The 16,917-nt window shown below is 34.3% G+C and overlaps 2 protein-coding genes across 2 annotated transcripts; one reads left to right on the top strand and one right to left on the bottom strand.

Moving 5' to 3' along the window:
* The first annotated feature begins 8,038 nt into the window (after positions 1–8,038).
* Positions 8,039–14,447, top strand: LOC131661844 (NADH dehydrogenase [ubiquinone] iron-sulfur protein 1, mitochondrial-like). Its single transcript, XM_058931483.1, has 5 exons — positions 8,039–8,622; positions 9,624–9,870; positions 10,693–10,987; positions 12,675–13,049; positions 13,320–14,447. The coding sequence occupies exons 1-5, from the start codon at positions 8,193–8,195 to the stop codon at positions 14,217–14,219; spliced, it is 2,247 nt and encodes a 748-aa protein (XP_058787466.1). The 5' UTR covers positions 8,039–8,192; the 3' UTR covers positions 14,220–14,447.
* Positions 14,448–14,458: 11 nt separating this feature from the next.
* LOC131661845 (uncharacterized) lies at positions 14,459–15,371 on the bottom strand. Its single transcript, XM_058931484.1, has 2 exons — positions 15,310–15,371; positions 14,459–15,148 (listed from the first exon to the last, which is right to left on the bottom strand). Exon 2 carries the CDS (start codon positions 15,088–15,090, stop codon positions 14,677–14,679), a length of 414 nt encoding a protein of 137 aa, XP_058787467.1. The 5' UTR covers positions 15,091–15,148; positions 15,310–15,371; the 3' UTR covers positions 14,459–14,676.
* Positions 15,372–16,917: the final 1,546 nt, after the last annotated feature.

Here is a 16,917-nt window from a genome sequence, read left to right on the forward strand (position 1 = left end):
ATGTTTGTCTCATATTATTTTCTACTTTATCAAAATTGTCTTAATTTTACCTTTTGTAAACAAACCATTTGCCAACCCCAAATATTTTTTGTTCAACTAAGTTCAAAACAAACCCTATAATATAATTCACTCCTTGAGATTGATATTTTGAAATTTCTCGATATTACTTCATTTAGAGATAAGTACACCTGTTAATTTATGGATCAATGTGTCCTTGAGATATCGACTAAATATTTAACTTGACCTTGTAATCTAAAGGTGAGAGTGTTTTAAATCCTCTTGGGGGATATAATCATCATTAATATAACTTTAATGAATAATAGTTGCATTCATTCCTAATATTTTACTCTCTCACTTGCAACTTATTAGTCATGCAATATTATTTATTTTTTCCATAATATATTCTCTACTATTTATTACTATTCTTTCTTCAAATTCTTTTAATTTCTTTTTTACATGTAATTAATGAAAGACAATATTGTAAAGTCATACATAATTTCTATTTTTCATACAAAATTAATTGTATTTCTTAATTTTTACGAAAAATAAAAAAAAACTTATAATTTGAGACCGACGGAGTATAACATATTGTTTTACAGTTTTTATTCATATAAAAATAAATATATTTTAATTTATCCAAAATTAATTTTAAAGTTTAAATTTTTTTAATATTAAAGTAATATTTCTTTTGACTTAGAGAGAAATATATTTATTAACATACTTTCTTTAATAAAGAAAATTTATTAAACAAAAAGTAAAAACAAAAAGGATGCAGAGACGTAAATCTTAATTCATCAAAAAATAAGCCAAGGCGATAATTGGACATGTCCAATCTATCTCTCAAAAAACTTTTAAAAGAGGAAATATGTAGTGAATTCCACCAAGTGTCAAAATCAACAAAAAATAGTATTGGTTAATATGTCGCACATGCATTTTCCTCTTTGAAAAAGTGAGATATCTCAAACCAAGGTGTATAAAATATTCTTCCATTTAATTAAAATACTTTATATTTACATTAAAAGAATTAAATTAAATATTTATTATGGTCAAGATTTGGTCTCAAATTAAGTATATATAAAGAGACCTCCATACAATATAATATGTTATATGTGCAAGATGGAGTTTCAAAGGATTATTAATGTGACAATGATATTCTTGTTGGCTTTCTTCATCATTGCACCAGGTTTGAAATTTGTGGACTAATAGAGTCAATATTTATTTGCTTCCTCATGTAATGTTTACTTTAAACATATTTATGCTTTAAATCTTTTACCTTATATATACAAGATTGATCTTATATCCACATATATTGCTTGTTTATTCAGATATGTGTCTGAAATCGAAAGGTAGGGAACTTGATTGGCAGCCAAAATGTCAATTTGATGGCGATTGTCGACAATGGTGTGATAAGTTTAAAGAATATGGACGATGTGTTAATAATTTGTGTTGGTGTGCTTTCGTACCACCTTCCGTAGGTAATAATTCTAATTTAGGATCCTAAATTTGCAATTCAATAATGTAATATGACCATATAATCATCATATATGGGTGAGAATAATATAAAATGAATAAAAAAGTTAATGAAAAACTATTTCTCATGTTTAAAAAACTCTTCCGTATTTTTAATAGAGGTGTTTACGGATTGGGTTGTATAGATAGGGTTTAGCATAACCTATTATCCAATTCGTTTAAATTTTAATGGGTTGTATTTATTGTCCAACTCATCGTTTTAATATCAAAACTAAACTGAATCAACCCATTCATTTACAAGTTAGGTTGAGTTTGATTCGCAGGTTGTGCTTAAAATAAATAAATATATTTTTTAATTCTAAAAAAATGTAACATTTGCACATTTTTCCAAAATTTAAATGAGATAAAATACATCATATAATGTCAAATTAAACCAATCCATAGCATAACACTTAATAATATTAACAAATTCCACAAATCACATTATTTTCATTAAATCTATATGTTGAAAAGGATATGAAAATCAAATAAGCAATGACACTAGGGTTTAAACCAGTATTAGTCTAGTAACATCATTGGCATTGAATGAAAAGTTAAGGGGAAATAATGGTTTGAAGTCATATATGAAATTTATTTTCTCATTTAAGATAACAAAAAAAAATTAAAAAATCACTAATTTCACATCAACGGGTTGGGTCAATGGATCCACGTGTCAAAAAACTGAAACCCAATACCCGTCCAAAATTTATACGAGTTGTCATTGGTTGGGTCGGGTATACCTGTAAATGAACATGTTCAAATAATTAATGGGTTAGTTTAGTTTGGATCGACGAGTTCGCGGATCGACCTACACCCATCAATATTCCTATTTTCTAAGAAAAACTAACGCATTTTTAAAATGGTAAGTAATAAATTATGAGTTTTTTTTGCAAAAATAAAATTCAAAATATTTAAAAATTAAATTTACATATAAATTAGGCAAAATACCTTTTTTGGTCCCTTAACTATACCCCAAGGTACATCCTTATTTTTAAAAAGTGTCAGAATGGGCCTTTAATTATTCAAAAAGGTCTCCGTTAGTCCTTTCCGTCCAATTTTTACTAACGACATCAACTTTTGCTTGTGTGGCATATGACGTGGCACTTGGTCATACGTGTGGCAGGTGACTTGGCACATATTGATCTTCAAGGTCTTTAAAATTCTGAAAAAACAATTCAAATTTTATGATTAAGTCTGGAATCAAACCCAGGCCACCTTACTTGCAAGTTATCTCAACTTACCACCAAACCACTTTACAATTGATGTTAACTATTTCATTCACATTTATTATCAAGTTTATTATTTCTAAAAAAACATTCAAAAAAATTCATCAATTTTGTGTGATGTCTCACAAGAAACCCGTCCTCCACTAAAAAATATGCATAATGTGCAGCCAACACAAGTTGTTCTTGAAGCTTTGAAAATGCAAAAGGAGTGAGGACCGTGCGATTCCATGGGAGCTCCTGTTTTAAGGCAAACATTTTGTAGATTCTGCTGCATGGTTTGTTGTTCTCCAGTTTGATCTTTAAAATCCACAGCAACAACTACCTGGTTGTGCAAAGCAAACTCAAGTTTACAGAAAGATAAATATTTAATACCTCCAAAAAGTAGGATACAATTCAAAATGAAATGTGAATAGTCACTAAGTCCAATTTAACAACATTAAAACATTAGAAACAGAAAGATATAATACCTGTTCAACAAAGTGAGCAAGCCATGTCTGTGCGCTTAAGCATTCATTTTCTAGAAAACATAATGCAGAAAACCCAAGTTCTTTTTAAAAAAACAATGACATCATTATCCACCCAAACACACCAGATTTATTTTGCTCTTTTGATATGTAAACCGTAGAATATTGAATTTGGAACCCAAAAGAAACCATGGTGAATGACGGCGACGCAGTGGTGACAGAAAAAGGGCGGAGCCGGCGGATCCATGGTGACTTACAAGGTTGATTTTGGCACGAAAATAGGATTAAATGGTTGATTTTGGTAAAGCAATTTTTGAATATGAAATCGCCGAATCTGAAATTTTCGAAACTAGTTTGTGCAGAGGTTGTTTGGATTTTGATAAGTTAAAGATGAGATGAAAGGATGAATGTATGATTTTTTTAGGATAACAATATGAATCCTTGTATAGTGAGTCTGTTTTTGTTTATGGTGGTCGTAAAAGAAACCCATAGATTGAAGAAACCCAGGTTGAAGAAGTTGGAAGAAATCCATGAAAGAGAGAGAATAAATATATATCTAATTTGTAAATTTAGTAACAAAAGAAAAATGTCCCAGTGGTAGAGTAACTTGTCTAGTAACCAACATGTATCTGGTTCGAATCCTGGTGATGATCATATGCCACATCAGCGCTAAGTGGTCATCTATTTTGACTTTGAATAACGGAACAAACGGAAAGGACTAACGTGATACTGTTTGAATAATTAAAGGACCACGTTATAGTTAGGGGACCAAAAAGAGTATTTTGCCTATAAATTAAAAGGATACAATAATATTTTGAGTGAAGATTATTTTTGATCCTTCACAAAAATTGCAGAGCTCAGATTAATCTCGAAAAAAAATCTTATTTAATCCCTTACAACATTTAATTAGGGTCATGTTAGTCCCACTGTCAATAATTTTTTCCAATATGATTTTATTTCTACGTTTGAGTCGTGACTGAACTGTCATGTGTATTATTAACAAATACAAGAGACATTTAGGCCCTTACATTAATTTTATTAATTTTTTAAGGACAATTTGTTTCCTATAATTTTTTTTAATATAAACTTAAAGATTGGTTAAACATTCATGAAAAAATATCTAAACTTATGTTCTTGAATTTTAAGAGATCAAATTGGCACCTATTTTAGCCACTTGCAATAACTACAAAACTTAAATTAATTAAAAATCATATTTAATTTGTTTTAAAATTTAATTAGGCTACTAGATCAAAAAAATCTATTAGACTATGTTAGTACTTTGTTTATAGATATATTATAGTATCATTATATTAAAACTAAGGATCAAAAGTTCTATTGTAATCATATATTATCTTGCACATAACATTATGAAATCACCAAACCCAAAAGATAATTATATAACAATTACATAAAAATTTAAAATATTATAATATCATTAAATTTCAGAAACCTGTACCATCAATTGAAACACCAAATTTTAAAACATTTGATATCTTCAAAATACAACCAACAAAACAAAATAACATAAAATTCCAACAAACGTTGTACCAACAATTACAACTTCAAAACCGTACGTCTTAGGACCATCAAATCCAATATACAAACTAATTAAAATAGAAAGAAACATCAAATAGACCGTCATTGTGTAAATCCAAGAGTAAAAAACACTACTAAGTCTATTTTGTAGAGATTGAGATGAGCATGTATGGTGAAATGGAGGTGTTGGTGGTCCGACACACAAAAACATAATAAATAACTCCCAGCTACATGACCATGGAAGAAATACACACATTTCTTAAACTGAAGTATTACTACCCTCGACGGAACAACAAGCAAAATCGTTCAAGAACTAAAGAACACATGTTTTCGCTGACTTTATAAAATATTCCCACATTGAAATCAAGGTGGGTTTTAGATAGATTTCCCCTATAAAAAACCTAAGGTTTAATGTAGATACTATGAACATGATGATAGTTAGTGTTTCATGATATTGTGATTGATACTATGTGTAACACCCCGTACATATACGTCTAGAATAACATGTAGTGATGTCATAAATGATACATAGAAATATACAAAGACAGGAAATTGACATAAATAAAAATCGTATACATTGCAGTACTACAAATATGCGTGTTTACAATACATATGTCTCCAAGCAATGCACAACGGAAAGATGCGATTTAATAAGGTCTTCCTGTCATTTGCTCATTAATAGCCTTCATTCCATACCTCATAGAAATTCTTATACTTCCAACCTGTGCCTGAAAAAGATAATTAGAATAGGGTGAGATTACTGAATCTCAGTGAGTCCCCCTATCCTATAGGTCTGCTCGACTCTACATAGTACATGCATCAAAACAAAACCGAATCCTCAAATGATTCGGGGGTAACCTCGTGAGCGATTCACAAACGGAACACATAACATCACAATTGAGAGTCCATTGACTACCCAATGCAAAAGCAACAATCACACAACAGATCAAAACAACCAAGTATGCAGACCCGTATTAGTGTACGAGGAATCCAAAAGTAGTATATGTCTATCTATCTAAGCCGCACAACACACCCTCGGTGAGTCCCAAGTGCCTAGCGTCAAGAGACTTGCACAAGCACACCACACAATGATTCAGATGGGCGCGTCAGAACTTAATCCGGTATCAGTGCGATTTAAGCCTACATGGCTACACACCCTATCCGTGATGAGTTAACGAAGTGACCTTGCCTAATTGTGGCATCCCAATCCCGTCAATCATCTACGCACAAGTGTGAACCGCAAGTGCAACTACGCCATCATGACCGCACAAGCCCACTGAGAGAAATCCTAGTGATATTGCCTACGTGGCATCATTAGAGGAGAGTCTGAAGTGATATTGTCTACATGACATCACTTCCCCGCCATACCAAGCCCGCCGATGTGAATCGCAAGTGGGGAAACACCCTATAAGACCCCCACGAGCACATCGCAATAGTAGCTCAAGTGTGCACAATCTACCGATAACGCCAATGTGAATCGTAAGTGGGAAACACCCTATAAGATCCTCACAAGCACATCGCAACGGTAGTTCATCAAACACTAAGTCCATTAATATTGGTGCCTTACCACCTAGTAGCTTAGGCCTACTTTGGTTCAAGCATACCTCATTACCACATCCGAATGTTCAACCGGAACAAACGGGAAACAACAAAGAAATATAGTCAAGCTACATCCAAACATTCAATTGGAACGACGAGCAAAAGGCAACACAAGCAAGTCTAAAGCCACAAGCTTGAAAGATCAGCGAAACATCTTAATGATGGGAAAGACATCTAATGTGCTTGTTCCCACTACTTTTCTAACTACTCAATGACCTTCTTATTTCCTCTCATGGTCATATTTAATAACAAGATGTCGACCATAACTTTGAAAGACTTCCTGACTGATGAAACATTTGATAAGCCTTAGGAGCAACTGTTTTGGGCCTACCAAAAACCTAATACATAGTGATCTATATGTTCAGTCCAACTATGTAAAGTCCAATAAAAATTATCCAACATATATAATCAACAAAACATAAACAATGTAAAAATTCCAAGTCTTAATTATATTGAGCTATAAAATTATGATTGTCTAGTTATATTAACTCGTAAAATATATAAGGAGCATTGCTAAATGTTACAAAGGAAATTTTAGGAAGAATGATAAGAATGTATACATGTACTTTTTGAGGACAAAAAACCAACTATCTTCCGCGCACAATATGTGTATTCAAACATTTTACTTTTTGTACTCTTCATGTGTTACGGGATTACAACTATGTGAAATCGACGTGGGAGAATAAAATCCCTGATAAAGTTCTTCATGATTTCTATGATTATGATTTGCAGGATTGGATAGAGCTTAATACTGATATCACAGGTTCTTTAACTTTGCATGAGGATGATGATTGGTGCAAGAGTTGGGCTATTGCTTGCCATTCAATTTGGGAGTGGCGGAATAGAGAATTTCATGACGATAGTTTTGTGACGCCGTCTGCTATGCATGAGGCTATTGCAAAAGGAGTACAAGATAATAATGTTGCTGCTTGTAATGTCAAAGTTATGGAGCAGAGTAAGGTAGAGAAGCTGATAAAATGGGAGTTATAGTAAGGATTTTGTCAAAGTTAATATGGATGGAGCTCATACTGCAAATGGAGTATAAGTTGTGGGGGGATCATTAGAGATGATGCTGGCAATTGGTGTGGCAACTTTGCTAAGGGTGTGTGGCGGAGTAGTCCTTTAATGGCGGAGTTATGGGGTATCCATGATGTGTTGAAGATGGTGGTAGATCATGGTTATCAGAGAGTGATAGTTGAGTCAGATTCAAAGGAAGCAGTGCTGCAGTGGACATCAACAATAAGGTCAGTACGAAGAAGATGCTCAATTGCAATTTGATTCGTCAAATTCATAATTGGATGAGTAGATTGGAGAGTGTAGACGTTCGTCATATCTATCGAGAAATCAATAGTTATGCTAATCTTCTAGCTTTGCATGAAAATGATTTAAGGGATGGTTGCAATAATTTTCTGGATATGCCTAATTGGCTTGCTGAAAATTTCGATAGGAATAAAAAGTGTTTTATACTCTAAAAAAGTGATTGTGTAGTTTTTTTTTTTTTTTTTAACTTACTTATTATAAAAAAATTGAATTTTCTATATATAAAAAATTTGTACCGATGATATAAATAAATTAAATATAAATAAAAAATTATATTTATGAAAATGAGAGGCTGTTGATTTTTTTTATAAACGGGTCGGGAGCAAACCCGAAATAAAATCGGATCAGTTCACGTCACCCATTTCTGCAAAATAAAATAAAATCCACTTTCTTCTTCGTTCACCCCACCCCACTCCTCATACACACTCACACAAAATTGAGGATTCTTGTCCGATCTGAAACTCTTCTCTCTCGCAACACCAACACACGCTCACAAATTCTCAATCCGTAACAGAAAATAAACGCACGCATTTAAAAAATGGGGTTAGGTTTGTTAGCTTCCAAGGCCATGAGACCGACAGCCTCCAGGCTCCTCAATTTTCAAAACCCTAACAATCTTTTCCTCCGAACAATCGTCTCCAAACCGGAGCTTCGGAAACCCGAACCCGCTGCCGCGCAACCTCAGCCAGAGCCGCCGCTTGTCGATCTATCTCCCCGGACTCCGGTTGGTGGTGCTAGGGTCCATTTCTCTAATCCTGAAGATGCAATCGAGGTGTTTGTGGATGGGTTTCCTGTTAAGATTCCGAAAGGATTTTCTGTTCTTCAGGCGTGTGAGGTTGCCGGTGTTGATATTCCTCGGTTTTGTTATCATAGCAGGCTTTCGATTGCGGGAAATTGCCGGATGTGTCTTGTTGAGGTTGAGAAATCTCCTAAGCCTGTTGCTTCTTGCGCTATGCCTGCTCTTCCTGGTTAGCTTCATAGCTTTTACTTCCGTTTTCCCTTTTGATTGCCTGATTTTCTGTTAATTCTGTTGCTAGATTTTCATTTGAGAGATTTATGTTATTTGTTTGAGTTTCATCTTGTTTGTGATTTGAGTGATTCTTTTGATTAGTTCAATGCCAGCAGGGTTGTTGCTTTCTGTTATTTTTGAATTTTTACTTTTGAAATGTTATGAACTTTGATCAATTTGTGTTAATTGCAAATTTTAGTTTGTAGAAAATGGCGATACCGGATAGTGGTTAACTCATATACACATGGATTATTGATCCAGTTATGTATCTAAACATTTCCTTTTATATTGGGGAAAACCCACACACACCAATGGTTAACTCACACTTCCATGGATCGATCAATTGACACGAGCAACATTAGGATGATTATAACCCAACTGAATATGTTTATTACCCTACAATACTCTCACTCAAGAGTTATAAAGAATTAAAAACACGTCTCACCTATCAAATGAATCATTCAGACACCTCCTCTCTCTAGGACATGGTTGGGAATGGCTTGACTCACCATATGATTACCCAAGAATGAGGATGCTTCACCTCTTCACAAGTCTCTTTATGTGTAGGAAATGACATAACTCTCATTTATGTAAATAACTTAGTGCATATTACTTGTTGCACGTTTCCTAGTTCCTTCACTTCATAATAGTGGAGCTCTCCAGTACTCTAGATACATTCACCCACATCTTAAATCTCCACTATTTGCATTGTTATTTGGATATTATAATTGATTTCCCAGCACCTTTTAACTGCCTAGTTGAAATTTCTGTTTTCAGTAGTAATAACTTATGTTATGCCTATTTTTTTGTTCAAAAAAATTCTAGTACTTTCTCTTTTACGTTTTTCTTTGTATGCTTTGGTCTTCAGGTTTTGCATTACAACTTATATTTTTTTAACCATTTATTGTTTTGATTCTCATTCTTGTTAAAAGTGTAATATTATCCTATGTTCATATTTAGGGATGAAAATCAAAACTGACACACCTGTGGCCAAGAAAGCTCGAGAAGGGGTGATGGAATTTTTATTGATGAATCATCCATTAGATTGCCCAATTTGTGATCAGGGTGGAGAGTGTGATCTTCAGGATCAGTCAATGGCATTTGGCTCTGATCGTGGTCGGTTCACTGATATGAAGAGATCTGTGGTGGACAAAAATCTTGGGCCATTGGTGAAGACTGTGATGACTCGGTGCATTCAATGTACAAGGTTCGTTTTTGCCTGCACACTTGATTATCTAACACATTTTGAAAACTATATCATGCATTGGAAGTCTGAAATTCATTGCGACTTTTCCCTCCTAAAAGCAATTATCAAGTGCTCTGATAATTTATATTAAAAGTATGTTTATGTTTTTGATGTTCTTGTAAAAATTAAGAACTTCCTTAGTTACCTAATTTTGTCTAAAATGAAGCAATGCCATTGTTACAATATGAAAGTTTGGGAGGGAACTTACGGGATAACTATATAATTTATTTGTATTTGATTAAAATGATATTCCGGGGTGGTAATTTATTTTTACTCTATTTTGTTACTTGATTGATTATCTTACACATTTTGATAACTATATCATACATTGGAAGTCAGAAATTTGTTGGCATCTTTCCCTTCTAAATCAAGTGCTCTGATAATTTCTATTAGTGATATGTTTATGTATTTGATATTCTTGTAAGAATCAAGGACCTCCTCGAGTTGCCTAATTTTGTCTAAAATAAAGCTGTGTCATTGTTACAGTATGATAGTTTCTGAGGGAACTTATAGGTTAACTATATAATATTTTTGCATTTGATTAAAATGATACTCCAGGGTTGTAATTTTGTTTGACTGTATTTTTGTTACTTGATCTCATGTCATTTCTTTTAATTTCTGTTTACTGTCCGTAACATTAGGGGTGGGCGATTGTGTAAAACCCAATCTTCAACATTTGGGAGCCATGCTCTTTTTGTTGTCAATTAAATGCTATATGTATTGTGAAACAATGTTATCTGAATGCCTTAAAGGATCTGGTGGAATGTCACTTTCTTCCCACAGGTGTGTTAGATTTGCATCAGAGGTTGCAGGAGTTCAGGATCTTGGCATGTTAGGTCGTGGCAGCGGAGAAGAGATTGGAACATATGTTGAAAAACTCATGACAAGTGAACTCTCTGGAAATGTGATAGATATCTGTCCTGTAGGAGCACTCACTTCAAAACCTTTTGCATTTAAAGCCCGGAATTGGGAGTTGAAGGGTACAGAGACCATTGATGTTACTGATGCTGTTGGGTCTAATATTCGAATTGATAGCAGAGGTCCTGAAGTCTTGCGTATTGTTCCTCGTTTAAATGAGGTTAGATTCTAATGGAAATGCTTTATTAAACTATTTGCAGTTTCCAAAGCTTTAAATTTCCGTGTTGTTCTTAACATGATTTAACTTTTGCAAGAAAAACCAAAAACCATGGTACCAAGTTTTCTGGTTCTTACTAAGGAGTTTTGTCTTGTGATTTCATAGTATGAATTTATTTGGGGAAAAATTATTTGTTTAGTTAATCTACAACAACAACCAAGCCTTATCCCACCAAGTCGGGTCGGCTACATGGATCAACTTTTGCCATAATGCTCTCCATGTTCCATAACCATACTTCTATCCAAATCCAAATCGTTAATTTCGAGATCTTTCTTAATAACTTCTCTTATAACAACACTTATAACTACAACTTATACGAGTTTATGCTTACCAAAAGATGATACCAATGAATTCTGGCCTTGATCTATTTATTTAGTTGTAGGTTTAATTTATTTTGCATTACAATAATACTTTTGTTTTTTTAGGAAGCATTACAGCAATATTGTTATGACATAAGCAAGTTGATTTTCAAACTTTATTTACTGACATCCTCTAAAACAATGCATATGTTTGTAAAACTGTTGTTGATTTTGTGTGCCTGATATCAATTTGATTACTTTCTATCATTAGCAATGATTCTATTGGTGTGTGTTTAGAAATTTAAGTAGAAACGACCATCAATTAAGGGTTAAAAGGAGTTGGAGGTCCAGGGTTCAAGTCCTGGCAAGGTTTAAAATATATACTAACAATTAACCACTAGCAATTTGCCATTAAAAATGACCATCAATTAAGGACCAGAGCATCACAGTCCAGGGTTCAAGTCCTGGCAAGGTTTAAAATATATACTAACAATTAACCACTAGCAATTTGCCATTAAAAATGACCATCAATTAAGGACCAGAGCATCACAGTAATTTTTATTATGGGACTAAAGGATCTGTCTGTGTAATTATTATGGGACTAAAGGATCTGTCTGTGTAATTATTCATTTTATTTCTAACTGAATAGTTGTACGTCCAAAAGAATTCATTAGTATTTTACTGTACTTGTGATTCAAAGTCTTTGGTTATGGGCAGTTGCTTTATGGAGACCTTTTAGTTAACCAGTAGTTCAATGTTATGGGAAGGGGTATTTGAGGGAAATAAGGTGGTTGGTTATAAGTGTTATTGGGCCAATGGTCATGAATCATGGAGTAACTGTAGACTATATTATAAAATGCAGACATGGATGTGTTTTTGCAGAGTTTTGTATCCTTTCACGATAGTTTTTCAAGATAGGGTCGTGTTGAATCTTGACACAGCAAAGACCATGTGCACAAATTCCCACATCCCCTGAATGGTCTTGCAAATTTTACGCTTCAAATGTTTTTGGGTTTAACTCCATATAATGATTTCATTTGAAAAGCTCACTTCATAGAGTCCTCCTCATGTTTTGTGGTGAATCAACTTTTTATGAGTAACTAGTTAGGAGTCCCAATGAAGATTAATCTTTTAAGATCAAGGATGTGACTTATTTGTTCTCCGGGTTACATTTTTTATGCTTAGGCAGATTGTTTCATAATTTAAGTTTTCTGAAAAAACTTGGTGCTATTACTATGGAAGCTTTTTCATGTGTTTTACTCTTGGTGAAAGGAAAAGCTGGTTTCTGTTTGTAGTTTGCTCTTGACCCTTGTTCAACTTTCCTATTGCAGGACATAAATGAAGAATGGATTTCAGACAAAACCCGCTTTTGTTATGATGGTTTGAAGAGGCAGAGGTTAAATGACCCTATGATTCGTGGTCCTGATGGTCGCTTTAAGCCTGTGAACTGGGGCGATGCCCTAGCTGTGGTAGCAGAGGCTGTTCATCAAGTTAAACCAGATGAAATTGTTGGAATATCTGGCAAGCTTTCTGATGCCGAATCCATGATTGTTCTAAAAGATTTCTTAAACAGGATGGGGTCAAATAATGTCTGGGGTGAAGGCATTAGCGAAAACACTAATGCTGATTTGAGGTCAGGATATATTATGAATACTAGCATTGCTGGTCTTGAGAAAGCAGATGCTTTCCTATTGGTTGGCACCCAGGTATATCTCTCATTCATTTTAGTGAGCTGCCTCTCTAGTTTTATGTTTTGGTTAATCAATGATTCCTGTTAAACCATTCCTTTCTAGTAATACATTTGGATTGCACTGGATTTGATAACTGTTGTTTTCGAGATTCTAATTAAGAGAGTAGTATTCAACAACAAATCAATGGAAAATTATTGTTTTTCTTGATGAGCTCTTGCTGGCATATTCTATGCATGCATATTTGGTGTCTGTTTGATTATCTTGTGTTTACTCCCACATTTGCAGCCCCGGGTGGAAGCTGCTATGGTTAATGCCAGAATACGCAAGACTGTCACATCAAACCATGCCAAAGTAGGTTACGTTGGGCCTGCTACTGATTTCAACTATGATCACCAGCATCTTGGTACTGGTCCTCAAACTCTTGTTGAAATTGCCGAGGGTCGACACCCATTTTCCAAGACTATTTCAAATGCCAAGCACCCTGTTATCATTGTTGGTGCTGGGATTTTTGAGAGGAAGGATCAGGATGCAATTTTTGCAGCTATTGAGACCATTGCAAAACAAGGGAATGTTGTCAGATCTGATTGGAATGGCCTTAATGTATTACTCCTCCATGCTGCCCAGGCTGCTGCACTTGACCTTGGACTTGTGCCCCAATCTGAAAAAAGCCTTGAATCTGCAAAGTTTGTATATTTGATGGGAGCTGATGATACAAACATAGACAAAATCCCAAAGGACGCATTTGTTGTTTATCAAGGTCACCATGGTGATAAGAGTGTTTATCGTGCTGACGTCATTTTGCCAGCAGCAGCATTCAGTGAGAAGGAAGGTACCTATGAAAATACTGAAGGATGCACACAACAAACGTGGCCTGCAGTTCCAACAGTTGGTGACTCCAGAGATGATTGGAAGATAATTCGAGCTCTGTCAGAGGTAGCAGGGGTGCGTTTACCCTATGATACAATTGGCGGCGTCCGCTCCAGATTGAGGAATGTAGCACCAAACCTTGCGCAAATGGATGAGAGAGAACCAGCCGCATTGCCATCTTCATTAAGACCAACCTTCACTCAGAAGGTGGATCCAACTCCATTTGGGGTTGCAGTTGAGAACTTCTATATGACAGATGCCATTACCAGGGCATCAAAGATAATGGCTCAATGCAGTGCTATGCTGTTGAAGAAATGAAGCACGTATTAATTTATTTATTTTTGGTTCAAATAAAAATGCAGATTCATGTTTTTCTTTGTGGGCAATCAAGACCTTGCTTGCGCAAAACTTTGGGATGTTGGAAATACCCTATATTTTGAAATTAGGCGTTATTTGTTCCATTTGTATTATGCTGCTGTAAAAGCCACTACTTTTTTGAACTGTTGCCATGTACAATTTGGGCTACCTGACTGATGATTATTAGCTTACTCGTCTCATAAAATGAAACCTTGTTGGAATCACAAACAATTCCAAACCATATCATTCAAATATGATAATTTGTCTGTTTACATTTTTCTTATTATTAGCAATACATCATAGACATCAAAGCCAGAGTATTTGCATCAGCAACACAAAATGAGTTAAGGGACATAAAAACATCATACAAGACTAACTAAGGATGCAAACTAATTTGTATCCCCCGATGTTATGGTAGTTACTTCTGCTCCTTTGAACAAGAAGCGATGCCTGACTCATTATACGAGCGTTCCCAATTCCTCCCATCAAAATTCTTGTTTTCATGGATTGTCATTGTTCCATGGTCAACACACCTGATTGTAACAGCAACCCCTTCTGGATTTGAGCGGGGATAATAGAATGAAGTTATACCACATATTTTGCAGAATGTGTGCTTTGCAGTGTGAGTGCCAAACGTGTAAGTTGTAAGAAACTCAGCAGAATCTGCCAAAAGCTCAAATTTGTCAGCAGGTACAGTGAAGTTAGAATTGGCTCTCATGTAGCAGATTGAGCAGTCGCAGTCCCATACCTCCACACTGGAAGGAGCAATCACTTTCCACCTTACACTCTTACAATGGCAACCTCCTGTATGCATCACTGTTTCACTTTCCATTTCAGGATTCTAAACAACAATGATCATCAATGAAATCTTGGCTCCTGGCTCCTGTCAACTACAGTTTCTGAGATTGTTATGCATATGACTCTATTAAGGAAAGTTGAACTTGGTATCATAAATAAATTAAAAATAAGAGCAGAAAGCTATGGAGGAAGCAGAATGAAATCTTGTTAAGTAAAATAAAATGGTGAGAGAAATAGAAAAGAAGTAACTCACCTGTTCGGATCAGAGGAACTTAGATGAGAAATACTGATTCAACTTTGCATTTTTATTTATAGTATATATAAAAACATTAATCTAGTAAGTTTATTGACTCAAGTTTCAATATTTTGGCATTTTACTGTCAGATTATGTACGGTTAAACTTATCACTGACAGATTGTTATAAAATATTTTGTTTAAGCGGTATTTATTTTTGTTGATTTTAGATAAAAATGATTTGTGAGTAAAGGTCACATAAAAATGATAAATCACAACAACATCCAAGCATGTGGCGAGATTCACAATGGTCTGTCCTTCCTTCAACCGCTTCAATTCATGGTATCCCTCAAACAACATAAATCTGGTTTTCATTAAGTAATATTTTACATGTGGAATGTGGAAGAAGGAGTAATAGAGTGTATATATATATAGAATAAAATATAACAAATATGCATGGTAAAAGGTAAATTATATATGTATGGGGTTTGAGATAAATAATAATAGTAAAAAAATAGGTATCGAGTGTATTATGACATTAATTAATGCAAAAAAAAAAAAAACAATAACCAACAATAAAAAATAAACAAACCTGAAAGTTGTTGTTAGATTTGATTGTTTTGGTGGAATAAGATTCGATTGTTTTGGTGACGTATAAAGTCAAAGTAACTAGTTAGTAATTGGAGTTTTAATTAGCAGGATGGTATTTACAAATACTTTGTCCGCTTAAATAATTGGCAGTGTCAATCACTCATCTTGATTATATGTTTTTTAAGGACGAACTTAACATGTTCTCGAGGCCTTATAATCTATTTTCTTAGGGTGATTCATCCATCTTATTTTTTTTATCTTAATCTAACAATTTTTAATGTTGCGGATCAAATCAAACATTCTTCTTTATTATGGGCGCATATTTTTATTGACTTATTGTAAATATATTTGTTAAAAAATATGGTTGGACCTAACTCAACTCTATAAAATTGGTTGATAAAATGAGAACTGTGTCCACTTATAAGTACATGTTCCGGTCATATACCGTCTGATGTAGGATTCTTAACACACCTCTCACGCATACAGCTGAAATATGGAAATAAATGGTGGCATAGTAGGTGGTCCAACCACATTTCTCAACATGGTACGAGGATTGCCCCCCATACCATGTTGAGAAATATGGTTGGACCTAATTCAACCCTACAAAATCGGCTAATAGAGTGACAATTGCTTCCACTTATAAGCACATGTTCAGGCTATATATTATCTGATGTGAATGAAACTCTTAACAAATACAAAAGTGTGGAAATAAGCGATCTAAGCACTCTTGATGTGGATTTACTTAAGGCATACCTCTAGTGAAAACGAACACATTTATGAACCAGTGGCATCACCTAGAGCCAAGATGCTCTTTGTGTTTTTTTTTCAATTGCAGGTGGAGGATTTAAATTACGTTTTGTTGCTTTGTTCTAAGCTGAAGGTTCTTTGGAGAAAAATTCACATATGGTTGAACTTGGATATTTTCGTTGAGGATGATTGTTGGAGCCACTTGCTTAAGTAGAGTGGGTGTTATTTGGTTGACAATTTGCTGATGACTATGAAAGTCTAGAAATGATATCGTATTTAATAATGCAGG

Source organism: Vicia villosa, linkage group LG3, assembly GCF_029867415.1.
Source record: "Vicia villosa cultivar HV-30 ecotype Madison, WI linkage group LG3, Vvil1.0, whole genome shotgun sequence".
NCBI lineage: Eukaryota > Viridiplantae > Streptophyta > Magnoliopsida > Fabales > Fabaceae > Vicia > Vicia villosa.